The sequence below is a fragment of the Pelmatolapia mariae genome, linkage group LG7, assembly GCF_036321145.2.
Source record: "Pelmatolapia mariae isolate MD_Pm_ZW linkage group LG7, Pm_UMD_F_2, whole genome shotgun sequence".
Classification (NCBI taxonomy): Eukaryota; Metazoa; Chordata; class Actinopteri; order Cichliformes; family Cichlidae; genus Pelmatolapia; species Pelmatolapia mariae.
In genome coordinates this window covers 27257595-27273311 of record NC_086233.1, presented here as the reverse complement: position 1 = coordinate 27273311, position 15717 = coordinate 27257595, and the positions used below count along the sequence as shown (strand labels likewise).

The window sequence follows — 15717 nt, the reverse complement described above, 5'->3', positions numbered from 1 at the left end:
GTAACAGCACTGGCCACCAAACATTTGTACATGGATATTTAGTCAAAGGTTTTAGAACTAATTAAACATATGGATAATTATTGTACTCGATATGTGTACTGTAACATGTCCCTGCTTTACAATAACCAGTCTCCAGACTAAGTTTGATTTTTCTAGCACAGTTTTTTTAGTTGACACCTGAAATCTTGCTGCTATGCTTCCCATCAGTCATTTTCTTTTCTTTTCCATTGTTTTTGCTACTCTCTGCTTTTTCCTATTCCACCTGTCATTTTTGTATGCCACTGCCATCATTAACAGCTCCATCCTTTCTCTCTCCCCCGCACTCACCTTGCTTCACTTCCTGGACACATCCATCCTTCATTCCCCGAGTTTCTCTTTCTCTGTCACCTTTCTTGCCTCCCACCCAACTTCCAACACCTTTGCTTACACTCTATTATCTCAGACCTTTTTTATCTTACATTTTCTGCAGGTGGAGACCTGCAGACCTCTTGTGGCACTCTGGATGAAGGAGGTCTCGACGACAATATAGACTGGGAGGAGGAAAGGGAGATGGAGAGGCTGGCATGTGAGGGAGATGACTTTGTACCTCCCAAAATCATGGTAAGAGATCCATAAGGGAATGTTATATAGGTGCATCACCCTTGGTTATTGTTTTCTGTCCTGTTGGTTTTGTTCACAAGGAACTGAATTAGTTATTTTAACCATGTAACTGCCTACATGCTTATTGGTACTGAAACAACAAGCCATTTGAAACTTTTCTTTGATAGTTTGGTCAGTGTTGACATGACCACATCACAATGTTGCTGTAGATTGAATGGCTGCACATCTGTGATGCAAATCTCCCATATCACCACCACATCCCAAATGTGCTCATTTGGATTGATGATTTTTGGCTGTGGAGGCCATTTGAGTGAAATGAAGTCACTGCCCTGTTCAAGAAACCAGTTTGAGACGATTTGAGCTGTAGCCATCATCAACATGAGTACACCTTGGTCATAAAGTGATGGCTATGATCAGCAACAATAATCAGATAGGCTGACTGGCCTGCCATGTGATTGGCTGATTAGAAACTTGTATTAACAAGCAATTGAAGAGGTATACAAAGTAGCCAGTGAGTGTACATTAAAATTATTATAATCATTCTTTTTTGTTTTTATTCTCTAGTAATTAAGACATATACAAAATCTACAGCTTTATTACATCTGTAGAATATTACCTGGGGCATAGTTGTTATAAAATATAAGCATACGATGAGAAATTCTTCCTTTTCCCCTTTTCTCTTTGTATTTATTCTTGTCCTTTTCCATACACCTTTGATTATCTTACATCTAAACTAACAAGTTTCCGCTCCTCTGCTGTTTCTGCTTCATGTTTAGCTGATCTCTTCTAAGGTCCCCAAGGCCGAGTACATTCCCACCATAATCCGTAGGGATGACCCCTCCATCATTCCCATCCTCTATGTGAGTGGAATGCACCGAAACATACAGTAGACAAGAACTACAGAAAGTCACACTAAAATATACACATATATCAACCATGCAAACTGCCTTTGCTAAAATGTTTTGTGTAATTCTCATTTTCTTCAGGACCATGAACATGCAACTTTTGATGATATTTTGGGTGAGTATTTCTGTGGAATGCGTGTTCTTCTCTGCCATTTTCACCTTCACTATTTCTTCTTTATTATTTTTTAATTCACACTTTTTTTCTACTATCAAAACTTCACTAATGGAATATAAAACTATGTATATGAAATACATCTACTGCCAAACATTTTGAGCCTGAAAGTAAATGTTTAACAAGTGAATGATGAATAATGAAATTTGTATAGATGCAAAAGACTTACATAACATCCTGTCAAAATAAACAGAATAAAACATGAGGTCAATTCCTTCCTGTGAAATAGAAAACAGGCATCTTTACTTTATAGTGTTGCTTGTGGAGTTAAAGGTCACACAAATATCTTGTGGATAAACCCTACTTGCTTTCAAATCTCTAGAAATTAACTTAGATTTGGCTAATGTGGCTTATTTATTTGGAAACTGTTTAGTGCTGCAATTGATTTCTCCCCTCTGAACAATGAGGCATTTACAGTCACATTCTCCAGACTTTCCTAATGTAATATTGATCTCTGCATTGATTAGAGCTCTCATATAGAAGGTACAAGGATGCCCATGGATGTTTTTACAGAAACATACAGATTTTCATTTGAAATTCAATGAGCTGTTTTATTTTACAATGACACTTTCTGACGCCTGAAGAACACAGTGTTGAGTTCAATTTAAATTACATCTTCTGTTTGTGTCTCCGCTGTCTATTACTACACCTGTAGTTGAACTCACCCTCCTGGGATTTTCTTTGTGTTCTTCCTCTCTTCCTACATTCTTACTCATCGCTTCGCTTTTCTTTTTTCTCTCCCTCTCTCGGTCCCTGTCATTCACATCAATCCCTCCCTTTTCCCCCTCTTGCTCACAGAGGAAATAGACAAGAAGCTCACAGCTTACAGGAGAGGAAGCAAGTTCTGGAGGATGCTCATCTTTTGTCAAGTGAGGAACAAGAATTTTATTCCTATTAAAATGAAATATTTTACTTATTAACTGTCCTACCCTAAAGCACACATTTATGTATTGTAAATAGTGTATTTTCACAAACGATATCCCTTTTTGAATGAAATTCATTCATTTTTCTGAAAATGAATTTCATGGATAATAAAGGGACGATGAATAATATGCATGTATTTGGTTTAGCTTTGCTTCGGTTTGAGGATCTATAACATACTGTATACTTTTTTTGCAGGGAGGCCCTGGTCATCTGTATTTACTGAAGAATAAAGTGGCAACGTTTGCTAAGGTGGAAAAAGAGGAGGACATGAGCCAGTAAGCTAATTCTGGACATTAGGGTCCATCTCTCGTTAATGAATATTAGTTTATGCCACAGTAATGTAGAATAGTGCAACAATTCCTATTTTTTTACCACATCTTATAAAGCATGGCCATAAGCCAGTGCATGCTTTTTTTCTTTTAACCTTTATTTAATGGTTAAATACATTTTATCTCCATAAATTGTTGAACAAAGGAACAGTTTCTTTAGTTTTGCCTCTGTACACCACAACAATTAAGTGCAGACTATCAGTTTTAATTCAGGAGTTTTTACCCAAAAAACGTATTACATTTTTAGGAATTTGTTCTCCGTTTTCAGAGGATCAAAATTAACGGGACAAACCAACATAATTTCTAATATAAGGATTGTTTTCAGTACTTTGACGGGAAGTCATTGATTGTCTCTCAGACAGTGTACAGGACATCACCAAATACTGTTTCCTCACTTCGATTTGTTCTATTACTTGTTGCATGTTTGTGGGTCTCTTTGCCTTCAGGTTTGTATCTTATAACTGAAAACCTGCTATTGAGTAGAGATCAGGTGACTGATTTGGCCATTGAAGAATATCTGATAGCTTTGGGAAACTTTTGCGTTGCCTTTGCAGTATATTTTGGGTCATTATCCATTTGCAATGTGAAGCACCATCTGATCAGTTTTGCAGCATTTGGCTGAATCTGAGCAGAGAGTATAGGCCTGTATACTTCAGAATTTATCCCGCTGCTTCTGTCAGCAGTCACATCATCAATAAACACTATTGGCTCGGCTCCACTGGCAGCCATATATGCCGTATAATTGCCTCCTCCATGTTTGACAGATAATGTGGTATGCTCTGGATCATAAGTTATTCCTTGCTTCTACATACTTTTCACGTCCCATCATTCTGCTAGAAGTTAATCTTGTTTTTAATCCGTCCAAAGAATTTTTTCACCACTGTGCGAGCTCTTTCCAGAGGTTTCTGGCCAAAACTTATCTGGCTCTTGAATGTAACCAGTAGTTGACACCTTGTTGTAAACCCTCTGTATTTCCATTCATGAAGGCAGTGACAAGTGTTGGCTATGAAACTGGTTGTCAATTAATTTTCCAATTAATGTTGAGCCTCTGAAAATGGAGGCACTGTGTATAAAAATGACTGTAATTTCTAAACAGTTAATGCAGTACATTTGTAAAAACCCTTAAATTAAAGCTGTAAAGTTTGTACTTCAATTACATTGACTGTTTGATTTAAAATCGTGCTCCACTGTAGTGGAATACAGTGGCAAAACTATAATGACTGTTCCAACAAATGATGGGCCTAACTGCACTTACATAAATACAGAAAACATGAAAAACAGCTAACCATTGCCATCACTCTTAAGCAATGCAAATGAAAAAAGCACATAGAGCTAATAATAAGTTAATAACTTTCAATGTGTGTTTAAGGTTCATAGAACAAGTATAATGTAAATGCTCTTTGCTCTTTTAATACTCTTTCTTTGAATGCTCTCCCACTTGATCAAATCAGCGATGTTCCTCTGGGACCATGCAGCACTATCTCTACAATTTTCTGCATTTATGTGCAACATCTATTGTTATTCTTCTTGTACAGGGGAACATTTTGACTTGATCACATTTGTTTGTTATACAAATCATGTCTTGAATCTGGCTTGTCTGAATGTTGCATTTGATTTTAAATGCTTGCAGGCCCATTTTACTTTGCATTTTTCAGCCTGTCTGTGTTCTTTATTAAAACATTATCCCATGTAACTGTACCCTTTGAATTTGTTCAGATTCTGGAGGAGACTCAGTCGCTTCATGAGTAAAGTCAATCCAGAACCAAACCTGATCCACATAATGGGATGCTATGTTCTGGGTAACCCCAATGGCGAGAAGGTATTTAGATCACTACTACACAAACTCACAGCAAAATGAGTGCAGTAATTGTGGAAACAAATCAATATTATCCATGTTTTCCTTACTTCTAATTAGCAGGTTTACTCGTATAGGCTAGAATACTGTAGAAACGCCTAAATATTCATCTGATACTCATAATAATTTGTATTGGAATCCATCACAACAGCACTTACAAATGTATCATTTAAATTTATGTGAATGTAAATGTAAATTACATTTATTTGAATATGTAAAATTTTACTATCGAGCAATCTCCACTGACAATGCTGATTTTTAGAAGAACAGAGGCTTGGCGAAGCTATTGGAGGGAGTCCATCAGCTCTCCAGCAACATTAACTTTTATTGAACTTGGGTCAGGAGGTCTTCTTTATGATTTACAGAAGGTAGATAGTAGATAAAAATGTTGAATAAATTAAAATTTCACATTGTTAGTTATTGAGTGAATAGTCTTGCTAGTAGCAGGTAGTTAGTAGTCTTACTAGTCAGCTCAAAGTTTTACTGAAATAAAGTGAAATTCTTGCTCCTTAAAGCACATGGGCTGTTAGCTTAGTAACTAATGTCTAATGCGATCAAACAGTTAGTTATACAAAAAGCACCTTAAAAAACATAACATTACTTAGACACTAATATGTGAGGTCTAGTCCTTTTGTGTATTTAAATACATGCCAAGAGTATTGAAGGAGTCTGTGAAGATAAAGTGAAAGTTCTAAGAACTAGTTTAGTCCAATCACCACTTGTCGACATCAAGGATGTTACAGAATGCCTTCTGGTATAAGATAAAAACTATGCAACAACGACACTCATCGCATGATTGCAACATCAGTAAAAATCGGCAAACAGCAAATATCGGACGATATATCAGTCAGCTCTGTTATATATAGCTATCAAGCTATTAATGGTAACAATATACGGATGATGTGATAATGCACAACGCTTCTGTTAGTGTGAATTTTGGTGAAAAGAAATGTGTAAGATGCACTGCTCATCAGTAAATCCCAGGCACATCGTGTTAAAGTAGAACCGATCATAGTTACATATAAATGAGTTCTATATATAAATAGCACTGATTTCATAACTTGGGATGGTTTGTTTCTTACCATTACAGTCACTCCTGCCCAATTTTGTCTCTTCTCCCTCTCTCTGTACTCATTTTCTGTTTGCCGCCCACTGCTTTCATATCTGCTCCTTGTGTCTGTTTATATGCCTCTTTGTCTGATCAGTGTGCAGCCCCGCTGGCTTTCTTGTTTTCTCCTCGTCTCCTCTTCCACCTGTGCAGCTATTATCTCATTCTGAGTAATGTTAATGGATAGAGCTGAATAACACAAATGCTGAATGATACTGCACCCCTCTAGCTGATGTGAACAACTAAGACACAAAGCCAGCCATATACACACATATCTCCTCCTCCCTAATAAATAAGTACATAAATAATTATTTACACACACACACACACACACACACACACACACACACACACACACACACACACACACACACACACACAAATACAAACACAAACATGATGGCAGACACAGACATAAACTCTAGCCAGCGGTGTTAGTCTGACCTAACTGTCTGTTCCAGTCATGTCTGCCAAAATGCTTTGTGGATCTCTCCAGTGTTGGACAGTCTGCACAGCAGTGAAATATACACCCTGACAAACAAACAGACAAATATGAACATTGCTTTCACAAGTGTGTGAATCCAAAACAACACAATTAAAGTCCTTTTTTCCAGGGGTTTGGTTTAATTTTGAGATCTGCATTTGCTTCCTGTCTCAGTGTTTCTCTGTTTAAACACTGCCAACATCAGTTGAACACTTTTATTCATTATGCTCTATGATGCTATGAGAGCCTCCACTCTTCTGGAAAGGCCTTCCACAGTAATGCAGAACCTAGCAGCATGGATTTGCTGACACAAAAACATTGATGAGGCTGGGCAGTGATGATGGTTGATGGGAAGGTGGTCAAGTTTTTCCACACAAAACTGTTCATATGTTTGACGAATCAGAATTAACATCTCATTTACTGTTTTCTGTTTTGTAGCCACTGAACAGCACATCATCCATGCTGCCTGTTTATCCAAAGTTTTAATGGAATTATCTTAGCTCCCATTTCAGTGCCTTTGTAAACAGTTACATATGCCCCCAGATGCTTCACTCCAGACTGCACAAAGCAAACACTTAGAAAAAAACAGAAGTATTTGTAACTCATAAATACACCGCATGGCTTCAATTAGCCACAACACAGGATTTGCACGACAAAATCACATGATAAAGTGATAACACATCAAAAAGTGGAAAAGAAATGCTTTTCTTGCCCTTTCTTTTTCTAACACGGGAGATCCTTCATGACCAAATTCAGGCAAGAAACTTAAAAAATTCTCTTTTTCTGAAACAGACAGCAGCACATTGGTGCTATAAGGTAATTAAGGTGGCGACTAGTGATTGTTTTCTTGTTCAGTAATCCATCAGTTACATGATCAAAAATTCAAAAATCTCGTCTAAATTTAAAGCTGGGAATTGATGTTTCTGTCTTTCTGAGTGTGCATTTGTGACTTTGGCCATATGAAGCTGAATTTATTGCAATCCTTCTGTTGTTTTTCTGTGTTTGTGAGCTTGTCAGGCGATGCAGACGACCCCTCTGCAAGTGTAGTCAAGTGAAATGCGATTAATTGGTGTTTGCTCTCTTATCTCAACCCAACAGCTGTTCCAGAAGCTGAAGAATCTGATGAGGCCTTATTCTGTTGAGTTCGAGTCACCGCTGGAGCTGTCTGCACAGGGTAGGTCCACACAAACATCCCAGCGCACTCAAACGTGTGCTGTAGAGGGACTTGCGCACACACAGAAGTGTGCGATACGTCCGGTAAATATGAAATGATACGGACACGTGCCATCTGTCCTGCTTTAACAACTGCACAAGGAATTTACTCAAACAGCTGTTCCCTCATTTTAAAAATCTAATTTATTTTCACAGTCATCTCCTTTGTTTAATTTCTTCTTTAATAATCACTTGCTCTTTATTTATAATCATCCTCTTCTGTTAGGGTGGCTTCTTGATGTTTTGGTGTTAAAGTGATGTTTAATGCAACTCAATTTTTAGATTTCCTACTCCAAACTTTGCACAGCACCCAGTCCACAACAGTGCTGTTACTGAGCACTTGGAGACCTGCACATCTCCTTTCTAGCCTCACGTGGGAGGAGGGATGTACAGTATTCAGTATCACAATCAGTATTAAAAACAAGCCTGTTCTCATCTCCAGGAACATTTAGAGCGTTTTACTTACACCCAGTTCCAGATTTCCTTTACATTTGCTCTAAAAAGGCATCAGCATCGGCATATACAAATGTAGAGTACCCTAAAGCAAAGACAAAGAAATGGTTCTACAGCAGAAATCAAAGTTGTGTCCTTGATTGCATTTTGATTATTAGCAAACTCTTAAACTCCAAGTTTTAATGTCTAAGAGCAGCAAATTCTTTTCAGATTGTTGTTTACCGCGTTTACTGATAGCAAGAAAATCAGCAACAAACAAAGGCTGAGATATAGATTCTCTTTATCTAAACAAATCAAAAACAATGAAAGCATCTGTCATTACACTTCTCCTGCCTCCTTAAAGCCCACTGCTCTGAAAACCCACACCTCTCATTTATCAAACAGGATTTGCTTTTCTGGCTAAGGTTCATTTCTAGAGTACCGGTAGTATAATGCTGTGCAGAAGTCGTGAGCTTTCCCTCATTTCCTCCTATTTTACTTCCAAGGAGCCAGACTTTCTTGTCATTTTTAAAGTGGCCTTGAGCAATAATTCTCGAGAGACATCTCTGGCTCTTCAGTTATTCCTACTATTTGCAAAAGCCTCATTAGAAGTGGCTTAATGGAAGTGAGACTGCCAAGTAGCCATACTTAAAGAAGGAGGAACAACACAAAAGATTGAAGTATGCAAAATTACACAAGCACTGGATCGAAAAGTCAGTGGAGTGATGAATCCAAATGTGAAATTTTTGTTTCAGATTGTCATTAACAGTAAAGAGGAGGTTAGACGAGGTACAACAGTGAGCGTCTACAGCTATCTATAAAAACACGGTGGAGGCACCGTCATGGTTTGAACCGACTTTTCAGCCAGTGCTGTTGGGGATTTTGTTATAATTGATAGAATTATGAATGGAAAAAGGTAGCATTTGATCCACCACACACTTCCATCTGGAAAGGGTATGAACGGCAGCAGCTTCCTTTCTCAGCATGACCGTGGCCCCGCACACACTGCAGACACTGTCAAAGCATACCTGGCTAGAGAAACACGCGATCCACCTATTTCCTATTTTCCATCAAGAATATGAAAAAATGAGGAGGGGTATTTGCACAGTACTGTTGATACACATCCACACAATCATTGTTGGACTATCTTTGCAGAGGACTTTTGTTGTCTAAACATTTACCACTACAGCTGTAAAACCCACACCTTATTCTATCCAGATGGACCCCATAAAGATACCGGGCACCCAATTTTCTAACCCCAAAACAGATATCTTTCTTATAGTATGTTAAACTTCATGTGTTTGTTTTAATGATCCTATCCTATCTACTCAGGCAAAGAGATGATCGAGACGTACTTTGACTTCCGCCTCTACCGCCTTTGGAAGACGAGGCAACACTCCAAGCTGTTGGACTATGAGGATTTTTTGTGACAAAGACATCTGGATCAATGGTGCAGCGGAGCCCTCCAGTGCCACGAGGAACCTGTTAAAACTGATCCAGCATTTGAACATTGCTCAGCTGTAGTGCTCGGCCCGTCGACTCGGCACAAACAGTCATACCCGCTTTCACCCTTGAGAGGCTGGGCGAAGAGGGAAGGCAATAGTAGACCAAGGGGCTGAAGATGAATTAAATTATGCTGTGCCTCTGCTCTTCCTCGTTTTCAAAAAGAAAGGTCACCGACTAACAGGGAAAAAAAGGCCAAATCAACATAAAAGGGGGGGAAAAGCGAGAGAGAGCTGGATTTGTTTGCGTCATGGCAAACAAATCTGTCTGCCTCTTGAGTTTGAAAGCAAAATCCATATGTCAAATGTGTACAAAAGAAATACCATTAGAGTCACACTCCTCTGTTGCAAGGACTTCATTTTTGAAGCTGATGATGCGCTTCAGACAACTTCCTGAAATTCATTCTGTCATACTGTGGTTCTGTGTTTTGACTGGACCTCCCAAATAATCTCAGACCCCAGAGTAAAATACTAAATAAACCATACGTTGATGTGTGTATATATCACATTAATATATTAACATAGCTTCAGTCATGCAAATTACTCTATTACGAGAGAAATGATGCATCATTTATTTTTGATGTGCATTGTTGTGCAATTTCATATGGAAATACTTTGGAATAACTCAGGTTTTAGCCATGAAGTAATTAACCTGTTTGTCTATCAAGATATTGTAATCTTCATCGCCATTGCTTGGAATGAATGTATTATCTCTCCAGAGATGCGTCTTTGGTTTGAGGAACTATTCTCATTGGGGGGAAAGTACAATGTTCGAACATCGTGTGGGTGTTTTCCTTGTAAAACAAAAAAAACAAAACAAAACAAAAAAAACATGCAGATGTGTGTATTTTCTCCTACTGTTCATCCGGTAAAGGAAAAAATATCATTCCCTCAATTATCTTTCTGTCACATACATCCAAACACAAAGACAGTCTAGTATCCTTCATGATGTCAAGAGGGATGTAAGAGCCATGCAAGTGCTCCTACCGCTGTAGTGTAGGAGTTTTCCTATTGATCCTTCCTGCTCATTTGCAGAAGGTTCGGGCCACTTAGCGGGCCCTTGTCAACAGTGCTGGCTGCACTCGCTATCTGCCAAACACACTTGGCTTCTCTTAATGGCAGCCAACCAGGCTTCCGCTGCCTTTCGCTTCACTGGGCTGTGATCCAGTCCGAGGACCGGAGCATTCCCGAATTTGCCAGGAGTTTAAATTGTTAACATCTATTTGCTTCTCCTTCCAGGTGCCAGTGAGTTTCTAAGGCTGGCCCGAGTGACCTGAGCAGTCTCAAACAGATTAACGAGGGTCAAAACACTCACACAAAAATACAGTACACACACACACACACACACACAAATGCTAGGGCTGGGACAGTAGTTTAAGAAACCATTAAATCAGGACTAAGTTAAAAAGCCATTCCACAGATACAGTACCGCATCTGAAGGTCAGCTCGCGCGTAATGAGGAGGAGTGCTCCTGTGAAAATATTTTATAATGTCTTCTGTGGCTCAGGGGGAACATTTTTAGAAAGAAGCTTATATGAGAGAGCTTGCATTACAAACTGGTGCTGCTTTGTTTGAGGGCTGTGGGAGTTTGTATAGAGAGCAAATCTGCATTAGGGGAAGTGTAGGATTCAGGTTGTTTGGGCATGAATGAAGATCAAACACATGTTTGAAGTAATCAGTTCAGAAGTCGTGGTCATTCCAAAGGTTCACAGACTTTAAAAATGTATTAAAAACAGCTGATTTAATCTCAGTCTGTTAAGTGCCCAAGACCCTAAAATCTACGTTTCCCATAGCAGCTTTACATAATAAAAAGCAGCAACTCTTGCAAAGCACAAAAATCTCAATTCTCAATTTTTATTTTTATTTTTTGCCATTTAAAGCAGGTAGATTTTGCAAAAGGCTCAGAATATTGAGATTTTGTGCTTCCTGAGTGCTGCATCAGAGGAAGCGATTATTGCGAATGTGTTCACGATCTTGAAGGTGCTACACGATGTGCCGTCAAGTCACAGGTTGCCGTTCAGCTCCAGAACGGCGAGAATTCTAAGTGATTGAAACAGTGGAACTTCAAGACTGGTTGCTGAGTGTAGGTGCAGAAAAATTGCAGTCAGCACGGTGAAACCTTTCAGCTTAGAGTGGTCAAGTGGTCCTAGCCCTGCGTAACACAGACACATACAAATAAACACACGCCAGGCAAAGCTTTTCTACATCAGTGTGTGGTAAATACTTTTCCATTTGTCATTTATTTGTGTGGATGTGTTAATATTTGAGCATTGTGAGCAGAACTATTTTTTTGTGTGTGTTAAACTCAACCAATCTCACTGGAGTGCTTTTTACAGGCTTAACATTGGTTTTTATTTGCATTTGCCCTCTCTGACTTCGAAATGCTGGCCTACAGTTTGTCTGGCACAGACAAGTGCTCTCTCAGCCTGAGTCACGCAGTACATGTTTTCACTACAGATTTAAAATTCCACACTTATGCAACCTGTCATTTTCCTGAGCCATGTTTAATTCCAGCAAAAGCATTACGCTGCCAAATTCTTGGAGAAGTTGTCCTAAACAGCTCTAGGGTTTAATGGAATATTATTTGATGGGTGAATTCAAAAACACCAAAGCAAAAAAGAAAAATATCACTATAATTTAAAATATTCTGAATTCACTGAACTCTGACTCAGGAGTTTGAGAGCACTTTCCTCTGCTTTCAAACAAACAAATAAATGAACAAAAACTAACATTTCACCAGAAATCTAATTAAAGATGCAAATGTGTCTACTTGTGATGCACTGTTTGCCTTTTTTGATAGATACTTCGGCAGAAAGATATTCGATAGTTATTTAAAGGCTCCTAAACCTAAAACAAATAATACAGCCATGTTTCTTGTGATGATGTCTCACAAACACAATCCAGCATTTCATTCCCATTTATAATCCTTAAACTTTACACAGTGTCAACGTCACTGGACTATTACATTTGCAGAAGACATTGTGATGAGTGAGAGCAGGGGGCAAATGGAAGAGAGCCTGGAGAGGTGGCGGTATGTTCTGGAAAGAAGAGGAATGAAAGTGTGAATGAGACATGGACAGCTGGACAGAAGGAGCAGAAGTAGTGCTGGTGGACAAGTTTAAATAACTGGGGTCAATCATCTAAAACAATGGACAGTGCACGAGAGGTGAAAATTAGAGTGCAGGCATGGCGGAGGAGATGGAGCTGAGTGTTGGGGGTGATTTGTGACAGAGGGACAGTAAGAGTGAAAAGGAAGGTTTAAAAGATGACAGTTAGACTTGCAATGATGTATGTTTTGGAAATCATGGCTCTGAAAACAAAAGGAGGCTGGAGTTATCAGAGTTGAAGATGATCAGATTTTCAGGTTGGAAATGAGTGTGAATGAATGGTCAGGTTAGTTTTAGCGAGACAAAGGTTGAGAGGCAAGGCTCCGATTGTTTGACCATGTGCAGAGGAGGGATAGTGGATATACTGGCAACAGATGTTAAAGATAAAAAGATCACAGAGGAGGTTCATGGATGGAGTGAAGGAAGACATGCAGAGCTGTTATTGTGACAGGGCGAGGATGCTAGGGATAGGCTGAGATGGAGACAGATGAGGGGATGCTGCGACGAACCCTGAGGGAAGTAGCTGAAAGAAGAAGATTAGAAGTTAACTTCATAGGAGATAAAGTAGGATTATGTGGGAAAAAGTCTCAGTGAAATGCCTCAAGACCAAGATTAATATACAACACTCAGCCCAAATGGAGTCAGTTTTCTTTCTATGCTGTAGACTGATTAATGGAAAATCCAAGTATAATAGAGAAAAAAATGACATACGGCCTGCATGACATGCAGATGGGTTGTTACATGGGAGCGCCAGGAAATCTCCATTTGGTGATTAGATGAACCATCTGTCTATCACTGTATCATCGACTAACTTCCACCAATTAAATCAATGAACCAGAGTATTTAGAGGGAAGCAGGAGGAGTTTCCTGGCCTGAAAAAGCAAGCCACTGTCGAAGTACAAAATATATAAGGAACTGCCATTCTTTGAACAGTCGCTAAAGGCTACCTGTAAAAGCAGTAGCTCTTGTCTTTGCACTTCAGACTACAAAAAAAGAATCCAACAGCAAAATCAAGGCATCAAAAGTGAAAACTAATTGGTGGCAAATGGGGAAGAGAAAACAAAACAAGTCAAAGTCTGAGTAGCTTTGAAAGTTAAAACTCAGTCAATGAAGTTTGCTGTCCAAAAGGTATGCCATTAAAAAAGCCCTGCTGTTCTAACTGTAGTTTACAAACAAGCCTTGCTATCACTTCAGCGTCAGTGCCTGATTAGTATGTGTTTTGAAGTGGGAAAAAGAAATTTTGTGTAGACATACCACAAAAGCTGAATTATTTTGTCTACACGTTGTCTACAAGTTCAACACGCACAAAATTGCAGATAAGGTATTCCTCACTCTCAAAAATAAGTTTTAAGGTAGTTTTTCTCCCTGTTCCTGAAACACCTCAGGTCCCTAATCTTGATGCATTTGCCTTTAACACAGTCTGCCTTATGTACACTGCTTTTCCACTTCCATCTCTCTTTTTCTTCGCACTCTTTGAGCTTGAGTGGAGCATTTGCATTGAGTTTGATATGCAAAACAGGGTTTGCAAACATCACAGACAACTAATACTCAACAACAACCTATGTAGCACCAGTCTAAAAGTCCACATATTTCCCTTTTACCTTTCAGTTTTATGCAAAAATTACGGTCGGTTTATTAAAAAAGCATAACACAGATGTCTCATGATCATATAAGTTTGTATTGCCCCAAAGATAATGTAGCACAGTATTTTTGTGTTGTTGTAATCTTCAGACATGCACCTTTTAATATTGCAGCACAATTCTATAATTTATAGCACATTTTTCTTTGGACCACTTAGATATGGGTCCTGGAGCCCTAGGGAACCCCTGACATCACTTTGAGAAACAGTGTTTTATGGCACAATTCAAACAGTCCTTTAATCTTTCCAAGAGTTGCTTTGGCTGCAAGTTCAATTCAGTTGGTGTGCTATTTCTCTTTTTGGAGCCAGAGATGCAGAGATTGCAGCCAGCTTCAATTTAGGAAACTAAAGAAAGTGAACAAAGAGGTTGGGCACAAACATCTCTCATGGAGAAGTAGGTCTCTTATGAATGCCTTTATTGTATTGAGTGTTTTGTTCGTTGGTGTTTTTCTCTTACCTCCAGCATGTTAACCATTAACAGAGTGCTACTCAGAGTAAAGTGAAGGCCCAGATTCTGTCTCATTCAGCACTTCTCATTTGCTGATATAGGCGTTTTAGGCTTACTTATGTGCCCCCGTGGGGAGTGCAACACACCAACCAGTTCAAGACCTGTAAAAGCCTCTAAGCTGCATTTACACAGTATGTCATACAGCAAGCATTATACTGTGCTGCAGCGAATTTGTGATCCATTTCAAAACTGCCCTTTGGATACTTATGCATTTATGTTTTGAAGTTCACGACTGCTTGTAGAAAAGTTTCACATTTCTTTCTTCTTTTGATATCAACAGTAAAATGTTTTCTAATCATAGTATAAGCAGAAACAACTGATTCTTCTGTTGTTCTAGTTTAATATTTTGTATTTTTAATGTTAAATTGAGACTTTTAGCTAACATTGATCTGAGTATAAACATCAACAAAATCAGAGATGAGCGTTTAAATAGAAACCTCCCTCATGAATGAATTTTCACCACCACCTCAGTCATGACAAACAACTTTCCAAAATAAAGTTTGTCTTTTCACGTGAGCAGGTGCACTGCAATGCAATTAAATTCACACAAGAGGTCAGTGTGACACTTTATTTCCCTAAATGTGTTAAAGCCTCCACTGGAGTTTAGATTCTGAAGGTGAGTTTACACTATAGTGAAACAAGGGTCAGTAACAACAACTAAGTCAATGTCAGGTTTATGATCTGTAAACATAACTAAAAAGTCTCACAAGAACTGCAGGTTTGGGCATATATGAATTCTGAAATCAGAGCTATTCATTAATTGTATGAATGATGCATCTGTAAATCTGTAAGATATCAAATTTTCACACTGGACATTTTCTAAATGGACGCTGGTCTCCAAGCATGGTTAAGTCCAGCAGCTATTTTTACCACTGTGAACAACTACAGAGGATTGTAAATCAGAATACAACTGAACAAAAGCATTCACTGTTGAGGAATT

At 38.7% G+C, this 15717-nt stretch overlaps 1 protein-coding gene across 1 annotated transcript in view; it reads left to right on the top strand.

Annotated features, from left to right (window-relative positions):
• The window catches only part of nsmfa (NMDA receptor synaptonuclear signaling and neuronal migration factor a), a 44628-nt gene extending 32353 nt beyond the window's left edge, over positions 1 to 12275 (top strand). The window contains 8 exon segments of the mRNA XM_063478722.1: positions 470 to 600; positions 1377 to 1460; positions 1587 to 1620; positions 2476 to 2546; positions 2797 to 2876; positions 4647 to 4749; positions 7476 to 7551; positions 9354 to 12275. Of these exon segments, the coding sequence (XP_063334792.1) occupies positions 470 to 600; positions 1377 to 1460; positions 1587 to 1620; positions 2476 to 2546; positions 2797 to 2876; positions 4647 to 4749; positions 7476 to 7551; positions 9354 to 9451 (677 nt within the window). The 3' untranslated portion in view covers positions 9452 to 12275.
• Positions 12276 to 15717: the final 3442 nt, after the last annotated feature.